This window comes from Eleutherodactylus coqui, chromosome 1 (genome assembly GCF_035609145.1).
Source record: "Eleutherodactylus coqui strain aEleCoq1 chromosome 1, aEleCoq1.hap1, whole genome shotgun sequence".
In the NCBI taxonomy this organism is placed as follows: domain Eukaryota; kingdom Metazoa; phylum Chordata; class Amphibia; order Anura; family Eleutherodactylidae; genus Eleutherodactylus; species Eleutherodactylus coqui.
In genome coordinates this window covers 57,931,818-57,954,589 of record NC_089837.1, presented here as the reverse complement: position 1 = coordinate 57,954,589, position 22,772 = coordinate 57,931,818, and the positions used below count along the sequence as shown (strand labels likewise).

General features: G+C 40.4%; 2 protein-coding genes and 1 pseudogene across 2 annotated transcripts in view; 1 reads left to right on the top strand and 2 right to left on the bottom strand.

The window, feature by feature from the left end:
• EVA1A (eva-1 homolog A, regulator of programmed cell death) overlaps positions 1-22,772 on the top strand; it is an 814,688-nt gene that overhangs the window by 441,850 nt on the left and 350,066 nt on the right. The gene's annotated exons all lie outside the window — the stretch shown is intronic.
• LOC136616244 (serine/threonine-protein kinase SBK1-like) lies at positions 7,474-9,297 on the bottom strand (annotated as a pseudogene).
• Positions 12,957-14,840, bottom strand: LOC136616228 (serine/threonine-protein kinase SBK1-like). Its single transcript, XM_066594205.1, has 3 exons — positions 14,723-14,840; positions 13,945-14,147; positions 12,957-13,727 (listed from the first exon to the last, which is right to left on the bottom strand). The coding sequence occupies exons 1-3, from the start codon at positions 14,838-14,840 to the stop codon at positions 12,957-12,959; spliced, it is 1,092 nt and encodes a 363-aa protein (XP_066450302.1).

Here is a 22,772-nt window from a genome sequence, read left to right as displayed (position 1 = left end):
TTTCAACTCACCTGAAGTTAAGTGACTACTGAGCAAACGTTCACACAATGTAAACACATTCACAGTGAATGTGCGGCCAGAAGAGATCTTTGGCGCGCTCCACCTCCGTTCACTGAACGACTATCCCTGCATTGTGAAGGCACAGAAGTAATAAGTTCTTATCGGACACTTATGAGCCCGACATTTGTCCCATGTAAAGCCGACTTCTGTTCTCCCCCTCTTACATTTCCAGCCCTCTGGCACCACTTGCTCGCTTCTTCTCCCTACAATCCCCCCATATTGATAAAGTAATGGTTGTCACAAGGCGGGGCACATTCCTACTGCTAGCTTGTGGACCTCTTTTATTTTTCTTGTGTATGATTATGTTAAAACATTCTTAAGAAAATCACTGCTAACATGTCCTGAGGCGTACAGTGCCAGATAGTAACATTATAGCCACAGGGAAATCACATAAGCTTGGCCTATGGATGCGACATTACAGCCCCATGCCATGATTGGCTGTCACTTTCATGTGCCGACATTGTGCACATCGGTTCACCACTCAACGTTCTAAACAGCATTACCTCCAAGATGGTCTACAGGGTCTGGACATATTTTGGTCTGCCTGCTAATATCTTACATACATGTACACTGTGTTTCTGGAGGTTCTTAGAACTAGGGATAAAATCATGGAGATAAACAGTGTAAAAGCAGCATTTTTCAGCATGAAATGGCTGATAACAGAACAAAAGATGAAATTGATCTGCAAATGCAGAATAGACCGAATGTAGACTTTTTAAGGAAAAGCTGCTCAGATCAAGGATTCTCCACCATAACCTTTACATACAATCAGTCTCCCTTCCCAGGAGGCTTATGAAATTCTTCTTTTTAGGGCTCTTACCCACTAGCATTTTAAAGCTGTGATATCACTGCGGTTTTTAACGCGATTGTCAATGAGAATTTCTAATGTTAACACATCGCACAAAAACCGAAAAGACGAACTTGTGATGGGTTTTTACATTAGAAAGTCCCACTGACAATCACATTAAAAAAACGCAGCGATATCGCAGCATTAGGAAAGACGCAAGTGTGTGGGAGCCCTTAGCAGGGACATTAAGGAGTGGTCGAGGCCATCAAGCAGTAAAGATCATGTGTCCTCTTATAAACCACTAGAGGGGGACACACTTGGGTTCTGTTAAAGGGACACCTGTAGCAGTTTTTTATTGTATATCTGCAAGGAATCTCAGAATATTAAATGACTATTATAAATGAGTAGTTAATTTTTATATGATTCTTTTAAATTGCTAAGAACTAGCCAAACACAATAATCACTGATCTCTATGCGTTTTGATAGGCGCTTGTTTGATTTTCCTTGACATAGGCTAAAAATCAGTTTATGGGGATGACTGACCATAACTGCGATCGTTCATCCCCCATAGGCCTGCAGTACATCTTCACATGGGGACATGCAGGGCTGATCAGCAATCACTTTTATGTTCACAAACTGATCAACTGACAAACCTGTTCATTTAATCCTTCCAATCCCCACCCACTATTATAAAAGGGGTTTCCATTGCAGATGTAGTTTTATATATAATCAAAATTATTCAACCCCCCCCCCCCCCCCCCATTGCAAGTTCGGTTTGTTCGCCAACTTTACAGACTTTCAGCAGTTTGCAAAAATGAACCGAATAAGAACAAGTTGAATAGCTGAACATGACTTATGACAGGGGATTTCTCTGAATTCACAAAAAAGGACTTTTAATTTCAGAGATATTTCACACCTTCGTGTCTTGTTTTGGGAGAACCTTTTGCTCTTATGACACCAGCCTCTAACTGCATTCTTGAGGAATCTTAGAACCTTCCTCATAGGAAATGGCCAAAAAGCCAGTAAAAATCTTGGTTTGCATGCTGCAACTGCCGCCTTTAACTCCAGCCAAAAATATTTTTTATGGAGTTCAAGCCAGGTGACGGACGGCCACTCAATCTTCTAGAGTTGCTTCTGAAGCCCAGCCTTGTAGGCAGGACAATCTTTTCAGTGTATGCTTCATTCTTCCTCCTCCAGACCCGCTGATCCATAGGGCCAGAAAGTTCCAGTATTTTGTTTTTCACGATATAGAACAGAATCCTTTTAGGTATTGTGGTTTTAGTTACATGAACTAAGAAACAAAACTGACATTCCAGGCCCATCAGAGGTGTGTCTGGAGCAGGAAGAATGAAGCATATACTGGGAAAAAAAGAAAAAAACCACCCTACCGACAATGAGGAATGGCGGTGGCTCAGTGATGGACTGCATCTGCTTTGCTTCCTGTCACTGAAAAACTGCAACCTTTGGAGCACAAGATGGCTTCAGTCATGTATGTGGAGATCAGATGAGAAAGTGTCAGGCTTTCTGTAAGGAAGCTGAAGCATGGGCATCATTGAATCTACCAACAGAACAATGATCTGAAACATACAGCAAAGACCACCAAGGCTTGGTTTTAGTAGTAGTCCCGGAAGATGCTTGAGTTGCCATCAGACGTCTAACTTGAGCCCCATAGAAAATCTTTGGGATGAAAAGGTGGTTACAGCGCACAACCCAAGGAATATTCGTAAACTAGAGGCCATTGTTCAAGAGAAATGGGCTAGGATTCCTTAGAAATGCTGTCATAAGTCGGTGTCCAGTTATGCTTTGTGTTTACAGCAGGTCAGAACAGCGAAAGGTGCTTTATTAATTACAAAAGACTCTTGTAGTGAAGGGGTTAAATCTGAGACTGCAGTAATCATTAAAAGTGGCATTTTGTAGTGAATCTGGAGAAACCGCTTATGTTATGTTGGGTTACTTGGGTTCATTTTACAAACTTTCAGCTTTTTGCAAATAAACAATTTACAGTTGTAATCAATTCTACAATCATTGCAATTTTTTTTTTTTTGTGGGGGGGGGGGGCTTGCAAATACTGATGTCTAGATGAACCCTCAATGTGATGGCCGGGAATCGCACCCATCAGACATTTAGGGTGTTTAAAAAAGGATAAAGCCATCAAGGTCTATTGTTGGGATACCCATTCAAGGAGAAGTGTGACTAAGAAAATGTTTATGCCAACTAGTTTTGGGGCTTCAGGCAACTGTTCCCATTTTGTTGTTCCACCCATAACTGTGTAGCTAGTATAAGTAATTGTAACATGATGGGGCCACAACATCCAGCACAGATATGGTAATGAGCTGTAAACAGCTGGCCATTGTAATAATGGGATCCTGTGAGCACAAGGCTAGGCGGGGAGAAGGGAATAATAAGGCAGCTGAAAGTTTATTCAGAATAGTAAGACCTCTTTTAGCACTAAGATTTGAGTTAGGGGAAGTAAGAGGGTCAAAGCAAAAAAGATTAACCCTTTAGTTACTGCTCCCATCCCATTTTCATGAATTTAAGTAAATTTTCCATTGTGCTTTGCATTTTGCCCTACCCTAGTTGGGTCTAATTAGCAACCTCTTCCTCCCCTATAGCTACTCAACTGGGTAAAGATTGCAAACACTTTGGCAAAATAGTAATTTTCCCAAGCCTTCCGTTATTTTGTGATTTCAAAGCTATATTTCCCAACCAGGGTTCCTAGGAACTCTGGGGGTTCTTCAGCCCTGATCAGGGGGTCCCCAGAGCACAGCAACAAGACTTGTGACTTATGCAAAAGGCAAAGTGATTTCAGTCTGGTCAAAGTACTAAACATGTCTGAGCCAAATTATAACCCTGGAGGAGAATTATGGAAGCTTTACCTGCCCCTACACCGAGCTTCCTTAAGACCGCTGTCAGACCAGCGTGTTACACGTCCGGAATACTTGTTTCTGATGAAAGGCGGTTGCTGCGTTATCTGTATTTGCTGGCATTGTTGCTTTCTGCAGGGTAAATGCGGACCTGTATTTGCCCAATAGAAAATGCCAATAAACGCAAATGTGTCTCTAGTGCATTCAACTTTTTAAAAGTTTTTTTTAATGTAAGTTTTCAATATTTTTCTTTAGCATACTAGATGTTAGACTCCCTTTTACATGGGGCAATCTGTCAGTTGCCGATGCCCAACAGGCCGTCCCAGCGCACACCGTTCCTGTGCATTAACACAGGACCAAGAATTGCTGACCGGAGTCATTCACAGTAAGCAGGCAGCTCATAAGTGAAATATTATTTACATGACCGATCAGACATTCAATATTCTGCATGCAGAAACTCAGTGACATTCGAGAAGCGAACAAAATCTCATTTATTATTAAGTGGAAATGCATGCAGTGACTGAATGCCAATCAGATTCTAGCTGGATGTGGGAATCTGATTTATCTGCCCGTGTAAAGGTGGTTTTACTTTTATCTGCTTACTATTTCGTTTTTATGTATAAAGGGAACAGGAGGCTCTGTAACTATCCGTTAGTTTGCTGTCTACGTTCTTGTGTAACAGACTAGTATTTGTATATTACAAGCGTGTTTCCATCACTAGAATTAGCCGTTGTACTCGTGTTCTGCAGCTCTAAGAAATGTGGTCCAATTGTTAGAGAAGATGTAAAAATAATATCCCTTGGTGTCCCCAAAAAACTGCAGCCTGAAACTGACTAATGAGGAAGGATTTGCTTCTGCAAGACCCCTTACAAGTCTAATAAAATGTGGTAATGGTGGTTGACCTTGCCCAGCTTAGTTCAGGTGTAACATAAGCTGCTTGTACAGGATCTCTCCATGGCTCTAGTCAGATGTAGTCCCAGTTAGATCAACAATTACACTGATGCAAAGGAATCCAATGCAATTCAAGGATCCTTCACTGAGGGGATTCCTAAAACAAATTTTAATTAACTAAAAAGGAATAAAGGACTCAAGAACAGAAGCGAATAAATATATAATCACCGCCCGGGTCTGGATCCTACAAACATAAATGTGCTATAGAAAACCTGGATGGTAGGCTGGAGACTAAACTAGTTAGTTAGGGGCGTAACATTCTCTATGATCAGTAGTCTCTGCCTCCCAGGCATTTCACACAACTCCTCAAAAGGATTATAATGTATACTAAGAAAACAATAGTTACTGTATACTGCCCCAAAATTAAAGCCACCTAAATTAGCACCTTAATACCAGCAGTCAATAACCCAGCTGAGCATTGTATAATGTCTGAGTGTATCTTATCTCTGGATGACGGACATATTTACATTTGCAAATGATTCTTCATTGGCTTGAAGTCAAAGCCCATTCCTGAGCAGGACCGGTACATTATCAACTTCTAGAAATCCCCATTTTAGCAGAATTTTCAATATTCTTTCTTTGGAAGTTTAAAATAGAAATCCAAGTCTATTGAAATTTTTTTTTTTAAAGCTGTTCTCCACTTTCGACAATTTTTTTTTTCTTTTTTGTTTGCAAGGATCCTCAAGGATAAACGAATCACGGCTATAATCTGGAGAATTTTAGCAGCAAGTGCCACTATAGGTGAAAAGTATTCCCCAGTGCCCACTATGGGTTTTCTTGTGTCATGCATGGATATCCTTAATCTGTTTTTGAGTTGTGGGTTACACCAGACTAAAGTGCCTCTTCTTCTAGAAGACTATAGTAACTCATGAGAGAACAATTCTGCTCTTCAGCTTGGCATTATACAGTCTCCCCTGTATGGTCTTATCTCTGAATGTTAGACAATTACATCTGCAGATGATTTTTAAAGAAACGATAATCAAAAACGTTTAAACAAGCGAACGTCAGCGCTTATCATTCTGTTTTTAATGCAAGCAATGACTGAATGATTGTTATCCCTGCACAACATGAACTAATAGTCAATCATTAACTTGTTCACTTATCGTTCGGTTTAAACAGCACTTGTTCAGTCCCACTCATTCGCTTATACAGTGAAGGTGAAAGACTGAAGGATTCTCATCTGAATGAGCCAATGATGTATCTGCCTGTCTAAATGGGCTGGACAAGGGCGATTTGAGTTAGCGGTGACATCATTAGCTCATTCAAACGATAATTGGATCATCAAAGGCTATTTTGTCTTTAACTTAAGCCCCATTCCTAAGCAGGACTCCGGCATTTGAATAAACCGGTATTAATTTATTTCTGTAAACTTTCTGATACAAGGTCCTCAGTGATGATAAAATGATCACAACTGCAATCTGTACAGAAATTGAACATTTGCTTCTAAACTTCTTCCCACTGTCTCCATAGGTGAAATATAGCATTATAGTTCCCAATATGAAGGATGTGTAATTCATGAATGTACCAGGTGTTCAGTGTAAAAGGACCATTGGCCTCCTGTCCACGGGCATAGCGATATCCCGCAGCAGATCTCCACCGTGGGAGCCGCCGCTGGGTGCAGGGGAGAGTTGACAGCTCTCTGCGTTGAGCCTATCTGACAGGCTCACCGTGGAGAATCGCAGCATGCTGTGATTTAAATCCTGCGAGCAGAGAATCGCTATGATTCTCCTCTTATGGATAGCGGGGCTGTGCTTTCCATAGTAAGTCTATGGAAGGCGTTCATTCAATTTCCTGCGGCCGGAATATTGCTGCTGGAAACGCAGTGAAAAATCGCCCGTGGACAGGAGGCCTTAGAGAGCTTCTCACTCTAGAACGGGGGATTCAGATTCTCGCTGGCTTGCAGGAGCCTAAACTATAATGGTATTCAGTGTAAATACCATCAGTGAATAATAATTCATTTGTCCAGTTTCTGTGGCATAAAAATCAAATGATCGGCCTATGTAAACAGATAATTGTACATTTAGTGTGAATGGATGGAGCAATCTTATTTTCATCTATAGGCACTTCCTGTTTCCACCTGGGGACAGTGCAGGCTAGGGTTGTGGGGCTGCTCTTATTGTGGTGATCACCTTCTTTGAGGTTTTCCCTCTTGTAGCTGATAGGGCTAGATTCCCCCCTGCCCACTTTGCTTGTGATTGATATTGGTTTTAGTGTTATACATGGGACTGTTTGCCCAGTGTGAACATTGCCTGGTGCCAGTTCTGATTGTGATGCTTTAAAGCTGATAGAGGACATAACCTCACCACTGAATGCTTCCTTGGGCAGAGAGTTCCATTGCTCTTACATAAGGAACCACCATTTTATGCAGTGCTACATAAAAAATGAGGATGGGAGAGCTCTATAGTAAACCCTGATATATTTATTAAATGACGCTCACATTGATACCCTCTCTGGGTACTGTAGTCCACCCATTCTAACTTTTACTTTAGCTGCCCCAGCTTGAGCTCAGATATGACTTTCTGTGCATCAGTACCTAAACCTAAAAACAATATTCCATGTTCGGACTGACTAGTGGTAGAACGATGTTCTCCTGATATGCATCCCAGTTATATTTGAATTGTATAGATAAAATTAAAATATGAATATTTTGTTCTGCTAAAGGCAAAATTGGATAACCAATTTTATATTTTCAGATAGTTTACTCCACAAAATGTTCAAAGTAGACATTTAATAAATTGCGTTTTATTAGGGTAATTATACTATGCATGTAGTGATGGTATGCTATTCCAGAGAGCTGTCACCAACTCTGATCTAAATTATTTCCACCTCAGATCCCAAGCAAAGGTTGGTGTCATTAGGCCAATAGAGCAACGTAGATTCAGTTGAGCTGGATAGAGATTCATCAGTGGTATCTGCCACAATGATGCATTCAATATCCCCATGGTTTTCCACCACAATGTAATGATCTTTTTCTTCAATGATGATCACTTCATTGACATAATGACCCATCTCAACATCCTCCTCTTGAATAACCATTTCTAAAATTTCTTCTACTCCCCAAGAAAGGTAAATATGACTTAGAAGAGCAGTTGAAAGTGTCCTGGTCCTGGGATCTTGGGAGAGCAGAATGTGGAAAAAATGTAGAGCATTCTGGTTGAATTTGGTCCAGTTGCTTGAAGGTGGAACGCAGTCTAGATCTCTTTGCCAGTGGACAAATCTCTGAAATAGTTCATCGTTGTGCATAGCTCTTTCCCATGGAAGATACCCAGTGAAAACTGGGATCCAGGATTATGCTGTCCCTGGGTTTTAATTCACAAAGCTCGGGAGCCATGTAAGGTATAATTGGTGCCATGGATGGAACCAAACTGCCAATGCCCTGAGTCAGACCAAAGTCACTCAGTTTGATGTGGTTACATTCATTGTCCATTAGTAAAACCTTGTCTGGCTTCACATCTCTATGCACCAGACCCCTGCTGTGCATGTACTCCAGAGCTCCGATCAACTGCAATGCGCAACGCTTTACCATCACTTCTGGGATTCCGACCTAGAAAAGAAAGGGACACCGTTAGAAATGTGCTCTACTTGAATTTAAAATAGTCTATAAATGTATCAGATCTGGAGTATTTAAGCAAATCTAGCACATCTAAAACATCCTTGTGCATGTTCTTTCAGAATATTTATCAAAAATACATTTCCTATATGGCTTAATATCCAAATTTCATTCATTACTTGACAATTTGATATTGAAATACTTACATCATCCTGAATTAGAGAATGGAGGGATCCTCCGGGAGCCAATTCCTGGGTCAGAATATAATGTTTCACGGAATTCCTAAAGGAGGGGTAAGTGAATATGATGCCCTCGTAACATGACAAACAGGTGGACACGCGTAATTCATGGATGAAAGCTTCCAACTTTGCTCAGTCCTTCATCAATTTCAGGACAACAATGTCTCCTGGTTAGATATAAATGCTAACATTAAAAAAACCTCAAATGCAATGCAGGAATTGATGAATACATTTTAATTAATCGTCTTAAAGAGTTTCTCAGTTTTGGAAAATATTTGTGAGAAGGGTTCCTTGGAAGTAAGTTCATCACAAAGTATGCTAATGCTGAGATCCCCCTGATTACCTATTGTCTATCTTTTTGTCAATGTTCTAATCTCTGGCCAATAAGTAAAGATGCTGAACAGATGACCCCTCAATTAATTCCGAATGTAATAATTAGGTATATACATTTTTTTAAGCAAAAAAACTCCCATAAAAGTGTTCTCTGTTTAAAAAGCAATAGTATACCCTATTAAACAAATTTTACGTAATCGAGAAATTTACCCTGTTCAGAATCCCCATTTACTGCTGTTTTAAACCGCATTGACCATACAACTCATGGATCACATAGAATGTCTTAAGCTTTTCATTCTATTTAAACATTTCTTAAGGTAATAAGCATTTAGAACAGTAACCATTCTGAGTTAGATCATTCAATGAATATGATTAGTATTTTTGATGGCGGGCTTACCTGTTTATCTCACAAGCCACGAGCACTTGACCATAGGTCCCCTGGCCAAGATGTTTCAAGACTTGGAAATCACTTTCACCAATCTTCTGAATCTCAAATTCTGCAGTCCCTTCCATTGCTGGTTAGAAGATACACTCTTTTGAAGACCCTGTCACTCAAAATACATGATTAGTGCTATGGAATATGTAGGCATTATATAAATGAATAGCAAAGGTTAATTACAAGAATATAAGAAACATAACCTGACACTTTGAAGATCAAACTACAAAATATAATACTGAGGATCTCAAATGGCACAGTATTTTTTGAATTAATAAAACGCAAAATGGATTTTCTTAAAAGTTGGCAAAAGGTGGAAACCTAGTATAAATAGAAAGGTACCCGGGTAATGAAGATTCACCTGTTTTCTATGGAGAATGTGGTGTTCTGGGTGGCAAGAGCTTGAGTCTCTCAATCACTTTGTATAACAGCCGGGCTCTCTGTGCAGAAAACATCTGTATGCAGAAGACAAGCAGGGACACCCCGCTTGTCTTCTGCATCCTCCGCTCACAGCGCTCAGCTGTAGAACAGCCGGGCACTGGAGCTGGGGAACAGATGTATGCAGAAGACAAGCAGGGACACGTCGCTTGTCTTCTGCAGCCTCTGCTGGCAGCGCAAGGTGACTGCCAGCAAATTCTCATTCATCGTTCAGTGGCAATGCATGCAGCGACTGCCAATCATTCAGATTCCAGCTGGATGTGGTCATCTGAATCCGTTATCCGCCCGTGTAAAATTGGTCTTTATTTCTTTAAACCTATTTTGTTTATATATAAAGAAAACCACAGGAGGCGCTGTAACTGTATATCTGTTTACTCTCCACATTCTTGTGTAGCAGACTTGTATATTACAAGCGTACTTCCATCACTAGATCTAGCCGTTGTACTCCTGTTCTGCTGCTGTAAGAAATGTGGTCCAATTATGAGATACAATAATTTCCTTTTGGTGCCCCCAATAAACTGCAGTCAGAAACTGACTGAGGAAGGATTTGCTTCTGCAAGACTCCTTACAAGCCTCCTACATGTGGTAATGGTGGTTGACCTTGCCCAGCTTAGTTCAGGTGTAACACATCAGAAAAGATAATGATCTCTGGGAGCTTCCATACTTTATTATACAATGCGCTCAGTACATCCTGGCTACTAGGTGCTCATGGAGACGCATTTCCATCTATTTGAGATCTTGATCACCTCATCCCCACAATGCTGTGCGTGTCTTTAAAACCCATCATCAATTCCACCTCACCTGATGCTTAACCCCTTATCTCTATGATCGATAGTCTCTGCCTCTCTAAATTAAAGCCACTTAGCACCTTAATACCAGGTCTATGTAGTCTTAATACTAGCAGTTCATTATCCAGCTGAGCATTGTATAGTGTCTGGGTGGATCTTATCTCTGGGTGTCAGATATTTACATTTGCAAATGATTCTTCTCTGGGTTGAAGTCAAATATTGTACTGAGCAGGACCGGTACATTGTCCGCTTCTACAAATCCCCATTATAGTAGAATTTTTATTCTTTCTTTGGAAGCTTAAAATAGAAATCCAAGTCTATTGACTTTTTTTAAGGCATTGTCCACTTTGGAAAAATCCTTATTGTTGCAGAGAGCCTCAAGGATGAACTAATCACAGCTGTAATCTGGCAAAATCTAGCAGCAGGTGCCACTATAGGGAAAACAAAAGTATCCCACAGTGCCCAGGGAATACTATGGGTTTACTTGTGTAATGCATGGATGTACCTGATCTGTTTTGAGTTGTGGGTCATACCAGAATAAAAAGTATCACTTGTTATAGAAGACTATAGTAACTCATGAGAGAACCATTCTGCTCTTCAGCTTGGCATTATACAGTCTCCCCTGTATGGTCTTATCTCTGAATGTTACACAATTACATCTGCAGATGATTTTTGAAGACCTGATTAGAATTATAAAAAAAATGTTCAAACAAGCGAAAGTCAGCAAATGGTCATTCCATTTTAATGCAAACGATGACTGAATGATTGACTATTTGTTCATCGTTCATGTTGTGCAGGCATAACAATCACTGACTCGTTCACTTATCATTCGGTTTAAACAGCACTTGTTCAGTCCCTCTCATTCGCTTATACAGTGAATGTGAAAGACTGACTGATGCTCATTTGAATGAGCCAATGATGTATCTGCCTGTCTAAAAGGGCTGGACAAGGGCGATCGAGCTAGCGGTGACATCACTAGCTCATTCAAACGATAATTGGGATTATCAAAGGTTATTTTGTCTTTATCTTAAGCCCCATTCCTAAGCAGGACTCGGGCATTTGAGTAAACCGATATTGATGATTTATTTCTGTACACTTTTCTGTAAGCTTTTTGTTACAAGGTCCTCAGTGATGATAAAATGATCACAACTGTAATCTGTACAGAAATTAAACACTTGCTGCTGAACTTCTTCCCACTGTCTCCATAAGTAAAGGATGTGTAATTCATGAATGTACCAGGTATTCGGTGTAAAAGGACCCTTAGGCCTCCTGTCCGCGGATGTAGCGATTAGCGATATCCCACGACAGATCGCCGCCGCTGGGGAGCAGGGGGGAGCTGACAGCTCTCTGCACTGAGCCTATCTGACAGATGGGCTCACTACGGCAAATCGCAGCATGCTGCGATTTAAATCCCACAAAAAGAGAATCCCTATGATTCTCCACTCATAGACAGCGGGGCTGTGCTATCCATAGTAAGTCCATGGAAAGCGTTCACTGCATTTCCCACAACCGGATTATTACCTCGGGAAATGCAGTGAAAAATCGCCAATAGAGAGGGGGCCTTAGAGAGCTCCTCGCTCTAGATTGGTGGATCATTCTCATTATCGCTGCATTGCAGGAACCTAAACGATAATGGGTATTCGGTGTAAATGCCGTCAGTGAATGATTCATTTGTCGACTTTCTGTGGGCATAAAAATCAAATGATCGGCCTATGTAAACAGATAATTGTACATTTGGTGTGAATGGATGGAGCAATCTTATTTTCATCTATAGGCACTTCCTGTTTCTACCTTGGACAGTACAGGCAGCCCAGGTTAAGGTTGTGGGGCTGCTCTTATTGGGGTGATGGCTACAAGAGGGAACACCTCCTAAGCAGGGTTGATAGGGCTAGATTCCCCCCTCCCCACTTTGCTTGTGATTGGTATTGGTTATAGTGTTATACATGGGACTGTTTGCCCCATGTGAACATTGCCTTGCGTCAGTTCAGACTGTGATGCTTTAAGGCTGATAGCAGACATAACCTCACCACTGACTGCTTCCTTAGGCAGAGTTCCAGTCTCATTGCTTTAGAGTGCTGCATAAAAAGTGCTGATGGGAGAGATCTCACTAGTAAGCTGTGATATATTTATTAAATGACACTCACATTGATGCCCTCTCTGGGTACTGTAGTCCACCCCTTCAAGTTTTTTTCTTTTATTGCCCCAGCTTAAGCTCAGATATGACTCTGTTCATCAGTACCTAAACCTAAAAACAATATTCCATGTTCGGACTGACTAGTGGTAGAACGATGTTCTCCTGATATGCACCCGGGTTATATTTGAATTGTATAAATAAAATTAAAATATGAATCTTTGGTTATCCAATTTTGCATTTAGCAGAACAAATTTTATATTTTCAGATAAAGAAAAATGTTCAAAGCAGTCATTTAATAAATTGTGTTTTATTAGGGTAATGATATTATGCATGTAGTGATGGTATGCTATTCCAGAGAGTTGTCACCAACTCTGATCTAAACTATTTCCACCTCAGATCCCAAGCAAAGGTTGGTGTCATTAGGCCAATGGAGCAATGTAGACTCGGTGGAGCTGGATAGAGATTCATCAGTGGTATCTGCCACAATGATGCATTCAATATCCCCATGGTTTTCCACCACAATGTAATGCTCCTCTTCTTCAATGATGATCACTTCATTGACATAATGATCCATCTCAACATCCTCCTCTTGAATAACAATTTCTACAATTTCCTCTACTCCCCATGGAAGGTCAATATGATTTAGGAGAGCAGTTGAAATTGTCCTGGTCCTGGGATCTTGGGAGAGCAGAATGTGGAAAAAATGTTGAGCATTCTGGTTGAATTTGGTCCAGTTGCTTGGAGGTGGAACGCAGTCTAGATCTCTTTGCCAGTGGACAAATCTCTGGAATAGTTCATCGTTGTGCATAGCTCTTTCCCATGGAAGATACCCAGTGAAAACTGTGTATAGAAGCACACCAAGGGCCCATATGTCAACAGTGGGATCCAAGATCATGCTTTCTCCGGGTTTTATTTCACAGAGCTCTGGAGCCATGTAGGGTATAATGGGTGCCATGGATGGAACCAGACTGCCAACGACCTGAGTCAGACCAAAGTCACTCAGTTTGATGTGGTGACATTCATTGTCCATTAGCAAGACATTATCTGGTTTCACATCTCTATGCACCAGACCCCTATTGTGCATGTACTCCAGAGCTCCGATCAACTGCAATGCACAGCGCTTCACCATCACTTCTGGGATTCCGACCTAGAAAAGTAAAGGAGATCATTAGACATGTGCTCTACTTGAATTGAAAATGGTCTATGAATTTATCAGATCTGGAGTATTTTAGCAAAGCTAGGACATATAAGTCTCTAGAAATAGTAAACATTGTGCATGTTCTTTCAGAATAATTATCATTTCCTATATGGCTTAATATCTAAATTTCATTTATTACTTGACAATTTGATATTGAAATACTTACACCATCCTGAATTAGAGAATGGAGGGATCCTCTGGGAGCCAATTCCTGGATCAGAATATAATGGTCCGTGGAATCCCTAAAGGAGGGGTAAGTAAATATGATGCCTTCATAACTTGATAAATAGGTGGACACGTGTAATTCATGGATGAAAGCTTCCAACTTTGTTCGGTCCTTCTTCATTAATTTCAGGGCAACAATGTTTCCTGGTTAGATATAAATGCAAACACTTAAAATGTAAAAAACCACACAAATGCAATGCAGGAAATGGCCAATAAATTTTGAATAATAGTCTTAAAAGGTTTCTCCGTTGAAGAAAATGTTTAGAAGGGTTCCTTGGAAGAAAGTACATCACAAAGTATGCTAATGCTGAGATCTCGCTGATCGACAATAGGCAATCTTTGTCAATGTTCTAATCTCTGGCCAATAAGTAAAGATGCTGAACAGATGACCCCTCAATTAAATCCAAATTCAATAATGAGTATATATAAATTTTTTTTGTAAGCCAGAAACTCCCATAAAGGTGTTCTCTGGTTAAAAAGAAATCATATACCCTATTAGACAAATGCTACAGAATAGAAAAATTTACCCTGTTCAGAATCCCATATACTGTGGTTTCGAACCCCATTGACCATACAATTAATGGATCACATAGAATGTTTTCTTAAGCTTTTCATGTTAACTCTTTAAATATTTTTGAGGTAATAAGCATTTAGCATGGTAACCATTCTGAGCTACATTATTAAATGTATATGATTAACATTTTTGATGGTGGGCTTACCTGTTTTCATCTCACGAGCCATGAGAACTTGACCATAGGTCCCCTGGCCAAGATGTTGCAAGACTTGGAAATCACTCTCACCAATCTTCTGAATCTCAAATTCTGCAGTCCCTTCCATTGCTGGTTAGAAGATATACTCTTTTGAAGATGCTGTCGCACAAACATACATGGGCATTATATAAATGAGCATCAAAAGGTAATTACAAAAATATAAGAAACATAAAACATGACAATTTGAGGCTCAAACTACAAAACATAATATTGAGGATCTTAAATGGAACAGTAGGCTTCCATTTTGTGTGTTTAATAAATCATATTTTTAAAAGTTGGCCAAAAGTTGGAAACCTAGTATGGATAGAAACGTACCTGGGCAATGAAGATCCGCTTGTGTTCTATGGAGAATGTGGTGTTCTGGGTGGCAAGAGCTTGAGTGTCTCAATCCACAAGGTAAACTCTTGAGGAGTTTTAGGAGATCCAGTGCTCAAGAAGTGACTGTAGTCCAAGAGGTCCAACTGTCTTTTATGGCCAAGAGCTTGAGGTCCCTCCTCTTTCCAAGACAATGGAAATTAATGCTCCTCTAGTCATATGCAAATGAGGATTTCACCTGCAAGTTGACCTTTTTAGAAAGGTTTTGTTGTGACTGGACATTATGACTTGCTTAGGTGAGGAGGAATACTAGGGAGAAGTCAAGGTTTTCTTGGCATCTGTTTGCCATTTGCTAATATATTCAAGACATTTGGTGGCTTTATACATACTATCGCCCCCCCTCTACCCTAAGTTGTGGGGGCAAATTTTGCTTCTATGTAAGGTATATGGATTTCTTTTATAGCCATTTCAAAATCATCTTTAATTTAGTTTGTGCCTCATGCCATATCTATTACAAGAAAGCTCATACAGGCGACTGAAGAGAGATGAACTTTCAGTTATATGCAAGGTCTTACTGGACTGTATTGGGTCTATGAGAACAACTTATCCAGAAACTCCATCGTCCAATAACATGTCTATTGGTAAAAAGGTTTTCAAGTTTAATGTAAAAAAACAGCTTAAAGGGGTTGTACCAGAATATCAAGTTATCCCTTAAATGCAGGATAAAGCATAACTATGATTGGAGAGGCACTTGCTTCTGAGACCCCCGTGGATCTGGAGAATGGGCCTCCCATGTCCCAATTTACTATTTCTGTAGGGATCGCTTCTCCCCTGCAGTGACATCGCTCTGAATGGAGCACTGGCTGCACATGCTGCATGTTCAGTGCGTCGTTAATTTCAATGGTGTGATGGAAATACCTGACTGGATGTGCAATGTGGGTACTTGGCAGCCCTATTGAAAGCAAATAGAGCTAGTGCGACAAGCTTTCCATTCAGTCTTCTCATTGTTTGCAGGGGACACAGTAAACCCTGCAGTGAGAAGAGTGTGGAATATGGGACCCCTATTCTTGAGATTGGCTTGGGTTTCAGCAATGAGACTTCCACCGATCAAGTTTATACCTTTTATGCTGTGAATAGTGAATAACTTGTTCTGATACATACTTTATATGAAACAATTGCCCAAATTCTCACTGGAATCAGTGAATTCGGGTGATTGATCATCTTGTGTACTTGCTGCCTCTCACAGGGCACCAAGCAAGAAATCGCTCTTGTCGGAGTCCTCTTTTTAGCAAAACGATATACCAAGTGTTTATCAGCCCTTGTAAACAGGAGTCACTTCATGTTTCAATGACTTACTTTCTGTGAATAGCGGTGGGTGGGCTGGCCAGTTGGGACAATCCTGGCCCACACCACCTCCATTTACTTGAATGATTATTGCTACTATGCAAGCTTAGCAGTCTGCCCATGTAAAGAGTTTGTCTCTCTAAGGATGACAAGTTCTACAACTTTCTAGCCTATTTAAGTTTATCAGTAAAAGGAGAACAAGGTTTACTTTTATTGATGAGAGTACAGCATTAGATGTGTACAGGGTTTCCATAGTAGGTAAAACTGGAGCCAGCGTAGATCTTTTTTTTTTTTTTCTTTTTTGGTCATAAGTGCTATGACCAATAAAGCAGTGTAAAAAATAGTACTCTTCTAGTAGAGAACAGGCAGGACAAAGTTTTGAAGAACTACTCAGTTGGTCAAACTTATCACATGCCTCCTTTCTTAAAATATGGACGCCATGGAGAGCCTACTCCACACACGCCTCGGGAGATTAGTGGGCTGGCCAAAAATATTACTTAATGTTACCTTCATAGAATCACAAGACAGGATACCTCATCTCTTACAAGAAATTGATATAAGGGAGACGCTCTCCACAAAAATGTGTTGATTGATCCACTTCACATTGTTTCTCAAATATATTTTAAAAATGTAAGTTCTTTATTTGAAAATCTGGGTCCCATGTTTACATGCGATAACCAAACAGGATGTAGAGCAAAATATCGCTCAGTAGTTTGTTTTGTTTCAACCCACCTGAAGTTAAGTGACTGAGCAAATTTTCACACAATGTAAACACATTCACAGTGAATGTGCGGCCAGAAGAGATCTTTGGCGCGCTCCACCTCCGTTCACTGAATGACTATCACTACTTTGTGAAAGAACAGAAGTAATAAGTTCTTCTCGGACACTTATGAGCCCGACATTTGTCCCATGTAAAGCCGACTTCTGTTCTCCCCCTCTTACATTTCCAGCCCTCTGGCACCACTTGCTCGCTTCTTCTCCCTACAATCCCCCCATATTGATAAAGTAATGGTTGTCACAAGGCGGGGCACATTCCTACTGCTAGCTTGTGGACCTCTTTTATTTTTCTTGTGTATGATTATGTTAAAACATTCTTAGGAAAATCACTGCTAACATGTCCTGAGGCGTACAGTGCCAGATAGTAACATTATAGCCACAGGGAAATTACATAAGCTTGGCCTATGAAAGCGACATTACAGCGCCATGCCATGATTGGCTGTCACTTTAAGTGCCGACATTGTACACATCGGTTCACCACTCAACGTTCTAAACAGCATTACCTCCAAGATGGTCTACAGGGTCTGGACATATTTTGGTCTGGCTGCTAATATCTTACATACATGTACACTGTGTTTCTGGAGGTTCTTAGAACTAGGGATAAAATCATGGAGATAAATAGTGTAAAAGCAGCACTTTTCAGCATGAAATGGCTGATAACAGAACAAACGATGAAATTGATCTGCAAATGCAGAGTAGACACTGTAGACTTTTTAAGGAAAAGCTGCTCAGATCAAGGATTCTCCACCATAACCTTTACATACAATCAGTCTCCCTCCCCAGGAGGCTTATGAAATTCTTCTTTTTAGGGCTCTTACCCACTAGCATTTTAAAGCTGTGATATCGCTGCGGTTTTTAACGTGGTTATCAATGGGAATTTCTAATGTTAAAAACACATCGCACAAAGACCGAAAGGACGAACTTGTGATGGTTTTTTACATTAGAAAGTCCCACTGACAATCACGTTAAAAAAATGCAGCAATATCGCAGCATTAAAAAAAACGCAAGTGTGTGGGAGCCCTTAGCAGGGACATTGAGGAGTGGTCGAGGCCATCAAGCATTAAAGATCATGTGTCCTCTTATAAACCACTAGAGGGGGACACACGTGGGTTCTGTTAAAGGGACACTTGTAGCAGTTTATTGTATATCTGCAAGGAATCTCAGAATATTAAATGACTATTATAAATGAGTAGTTAATTTTGATGTGATTCTTTTAAATTGCTCGCTGTATCTCCAAAACGTCCTTTTAGACTTGCTAAGAACTAGCCAAACACAACAATCACTGATCACTATGCATTTTGATAGGCGCTTGTTTGATTTTCCTTAACATAGGCCAAAAATCAACTTATAGGAATGAATGACCATAATTGCGATCGTTCATCCCCCATAGGCTGGCAGTACACCTTCACATGGGGACATGTAGGGCTGATCAGCAATCACTTTTATGTTCACAAACTGATCAACTGACAGACCTGTTCATTTAATCCTTCCAATCCCCACCCACTATTATAAAAGGGTTTCCATTGCAGATGTAGTTATATATAATCAAAATTTGTATGTAATCAAAATTATTTCTCCCCCCCCCCCCCCATTGCAAGTTCGGTTTGTTTGCCAAATTGACAAACTTTCATAAGTTTGTACAAAGGAACCAAATAAGACTGAACACGACTTATGACGAGGGGATATTTCACATCTTCATGACATGTCTTGTTTTGGGAGAACCTTTTGCTCTTATGACACCAGCCTCTAACTGCATTCTTGAGGAATCTTAGAACCTTCCTCATAGGAAATGGCCAAAAAGCCAGTAAAAATCTTGGTTTGCATGCTGCAACTGCCGCCTTCAACTCCAGCCAAAAATATTTTTTATGGAGTTCAAGTCAGGTGACGGACGGCCACTCAATCTTCTAGAGTTGCTTCTGAAGCCCAGCCTTGTAGGCAGGACAATCTTTTCAGTGTATGCTTCATTCTTCCTCCTCCAGACCCGCTGATCTGTAGGGCCAGAAAGTTCCAGTTTTTTGTTTTTCACGATATAGAACAGAATCCTTTTTAGGTTTTGTGTTTTTAGTTACATGAACTAAGAAGCAAAACTGACATTCCAGGCCCATCAGAGGTATGTCTGGAGCAGGAAGAATGAATCATATACTGGGAAAAAAAGAAAAAACCCACCCTACCGACAGTGAGGAATGGCGGTGGCTCAGTGATGGACTGCATCTGCTTTGCTTCCTGTCACTGAACAACTGCAACCTTTGGGGCACAAGATGGCTTCAGTCATGTATGTGGAGATGAGAGGAGAAAATGTCATGCTTTCTGTGAGGAAGCTGAAGCATGGGCATCATTGAATCTACCAACAGAACAATGATCTGAAACATACAGCAAAGACCACCAAGGCTTGGTTTCAGTAGTAGTCCCGGAAGATGCTTGAGTTGCCATCAAACGTCTAACTTGAGCCCCATAGAAAATCTTTGGGATGAAAAGGTGTTTACAGCGCACAACCCAAGGAATATTCGTAAACTAGAGGCCATTGTTCAAGAGAAATGGGCTAGGATTCCTTAGAAACGCTGTCATAAGTCGGGGTCCAGTTATGCTTTGTGTTTGCGGCAGGTCAGAATAGCGAAAGGTGCTTTATTAATTACAAAAGACTCTTGTAGTGAAGGGGTTAAATCTGAGACTGCAGTAATCATTAAAAGTGGCATTTTGTAGTGAATCTGGAGAAACCACTTCTGTTATGTTGGGTTACTTGGGTTTATTTTACAAACTTTCAGCTTTTTGCAAAAAAAAAAACAGTTTACAGTTGTAATCAATTATTCTACAATCATTGCAATTTTTTTTATTTTTTTTTTTGGGGGGGGGGGCTTGCAAATACTGATGTCTAGATGAACCCTCAATGTGATGGCCGGGAATCGCACCCATCAGACATTTAGGGTGTTTAAAAAAGGATAAAGCCATCAAGGTCTATTGTTGGGATACCCATTCAAGAAGAAATGTAAATAAGGAAACCTTTACTCCAACTAGTCTTGGGCCTTCAGGCAACTGTTCCGATTTTGTTGTTCCACCCATAACTGTGTAGCTAATATAAGTAATTGTAACATGATGGGGCCACAACATCCAGCACATGTATGGTAATGAGCTGTAAACAGCTGGCCATTGTCATAATGAGATCCTGTGAGCACAAGGCTAGGCGGGGAGAAGAATAAGGCAGCTGAAAGTTTATTCAGAAAAGTAGTAAGACCTCTTTTAGCACGAAGATTTGAGTTGGGGGAAGTAAGAGGGTCAAAGCAAAAAAGATTAACCCTTTAGTTACTGCTCCCATCCCATTTTCATGAATTTAAGTAAATTTTCCATTGTGCTTTGCATTTTGCCCTACCCTAGTTGGGTGTTATTAGCAACCTCTTCCTCCCCTATAGCTACTCAACTGGGTCAAGATTGCAAACACTTTGGCAAAATAGTAATTTTCCCAAGCCTTCCGTTATTTTGTGATTTCAAAGCTAGATTTCCCAACCAGGGTTCCTAGGAACTCTGGGGGTTCTTCAGCCCTGGTCAGGGGGTCCCCAGAGCACAGCAACAAGACTTGTGAGTTCTGCAAAAGGGAAAGTGATTTCAGCCTGGTCAAAGTACTAAACATGTCTGAGCCAAATTATAACACTGGAGGAGAATTATGGAAGCTTTAGCTGCCCCTACACCGAGCTTCCTTAAGACCGCTGTCAGACCAGCATGTTACACGTCCGTAATACTGGTTTCTGATGAAATGCGGTTGCTAAGTTATCTGTATTTGCTGGCATTGTTGCTTTCTGCAGGGTAAATGCGGACCTGTATTTGCCCAATAGAAAATGCCAATAAACGCAAATGTGTCTCTCTAGTGCATTCAACTTTTTAAAGTTTTTAATGTAAGTTTTCAATATTTTTCTTTAGTATACTAGATGTTAGGCTCCCTTTTTTACGTGGGGCAATCTGTCAGTTGCCGATGCCCAACAGGCCGTCCCAGCGCACACCATTCCTGTGCATTAACACAGGACCGAGAATTGCTGACTGGAGTCATTCACAGTAAGCAGGCAGCTCATAAGTGAAAGATTATTTACATGACCGATCAGTCATTCAATATTCTGCATGCAGAAACTCGATGACCTACGAGAAGCGAACAAAATCTCATTTATCATTCAGTGGAAATGCATGCAGTGACTGAATGCCAATCAGATTCTAGCTGGATGTGGGAATCTGATTTATCTGCCCGTGTAAAAGTGGTTTTACCTTTATGTGCTTACTATTTCGTTTTTATGTATAAAGGAAACAGGAGCCGCTGTAACTGTTAGTTTGCTATCTACGTTCTTGTGTAACTGACTAGTATTTGTATATTACAAGCGTGCTGCCGTCACTAGAACTAGCCGTTGTACTCGTGTTCTGCAGCTCTAAGAAATGTGGTCCAATTGTTAGAGAAGATGTAAAAATAATATCCCTTGGTGTCCCCAAAAAACTGCAGTCTGAAACTGACTAATGAGGAAGGATTTGCTTCTGCAAGACCCCTTACAAGTCTAATAAAATGTGGTAATGGTGGTTGACCTTGCCCAGCTTAGTTCAGGTGTAACATAAGCTGCTTGTACAGGATCTCTCCATGGCTCTAGTCAGAGATGTAGTCCCAGTTAGATCAACAATAACACTGATGCAAAGGAATCCAATGCAATTCAAGGATCCTTCACTGAGGGGATTCCTAAAACAACTTTAAATTAACTAAAAAGGAATAAAGGACTCAAGAACAGAAGCGAATAAATATATAATCACCGCCCGGGTCTGGATCCTACAAACATAAATGTGCTATAGAAAACCTTGATGGTAGGCTGGAGACTAAACTAGTTAGTTAGGGGTGCAACATTCTGTACAATCAATAGTCTCTGCCTCCCAGGCATTTCACACAACTCCTCAAAAGGATTATAATGTATACTAAGAAAACAATAGTTACTGTATACTGCCCCACAATTAAAGCCACCTAAATTAGCACCTTAATACCAGCAGTCAATAACCCAGCTGAGCATTGTATAGTGTCTGGGTGGATCTTATCTCTGGATGACGGACATATTTACATTTGCAAATGATTCTTCATTGGCTTGAAGTCAAAGCCCATTTCTGAGCAGGACCGGTACATTATCAACTTCTACAAATCCCCATTTTAGCAGAATTTTCAATATTCTTTCTTTGGAAGTTTAAAATAGAAATCCAAGTCTATTGAAATGTTTTTTAAAGCTGTTCTCCACTTTCGACAATTTTTTTTTTTCTTTTTTTGTTGCAAGGATCCTCAAGGATAAACGAATCACGGCTATAATCTGGAGAATTTTAGCAGCAAGTGCCACTATAGGTGAAAAGTATTCCCCAGTGCCCACTATGGGTTTTCTTGTGTCATGCATGGATATCCTTAATCTGTTTTTGAGTTGTGGGTTACACCAGACTAAAGTGCCTCTTGTTCTAGAAGACTATAGTAACTCATGAGAAAACAATTCTGCTCTTCAGCTTGGCATTATACAGTCTTCCCTGTATGGTCTTATCTCTGAGTGTTAGACAATTACATCTGCAGATG

What these genes read in the sequence shown, in the direction of transcription:
- LOC136616228 (XM_066594205.1), bottom strand. Translation starts at nt 14,840, where the DNA reads ATGGAAGGGACTGCAGAATTTGAGATTCAGAAGATTGGTGAGAGTGAT. An exon ending in GGCTCGTGAGATGAAAACAG is followed by an intron (nt 14,148 to 14,722) that starts GTAAGCCCACCA and finishes ATATCTAACCAG; the next exon opens with GAAACATTGTTGCCCTGAAA. An exon ending in ATTCTCTAATTCAGGATGGT is followed by an intron (nt 13,728 to 13,944) that starts GTAAGTATTTCA and finishes TTACTTTTCTAG; the next exon opens with GTCGGAATCCCAGAAGTGAT.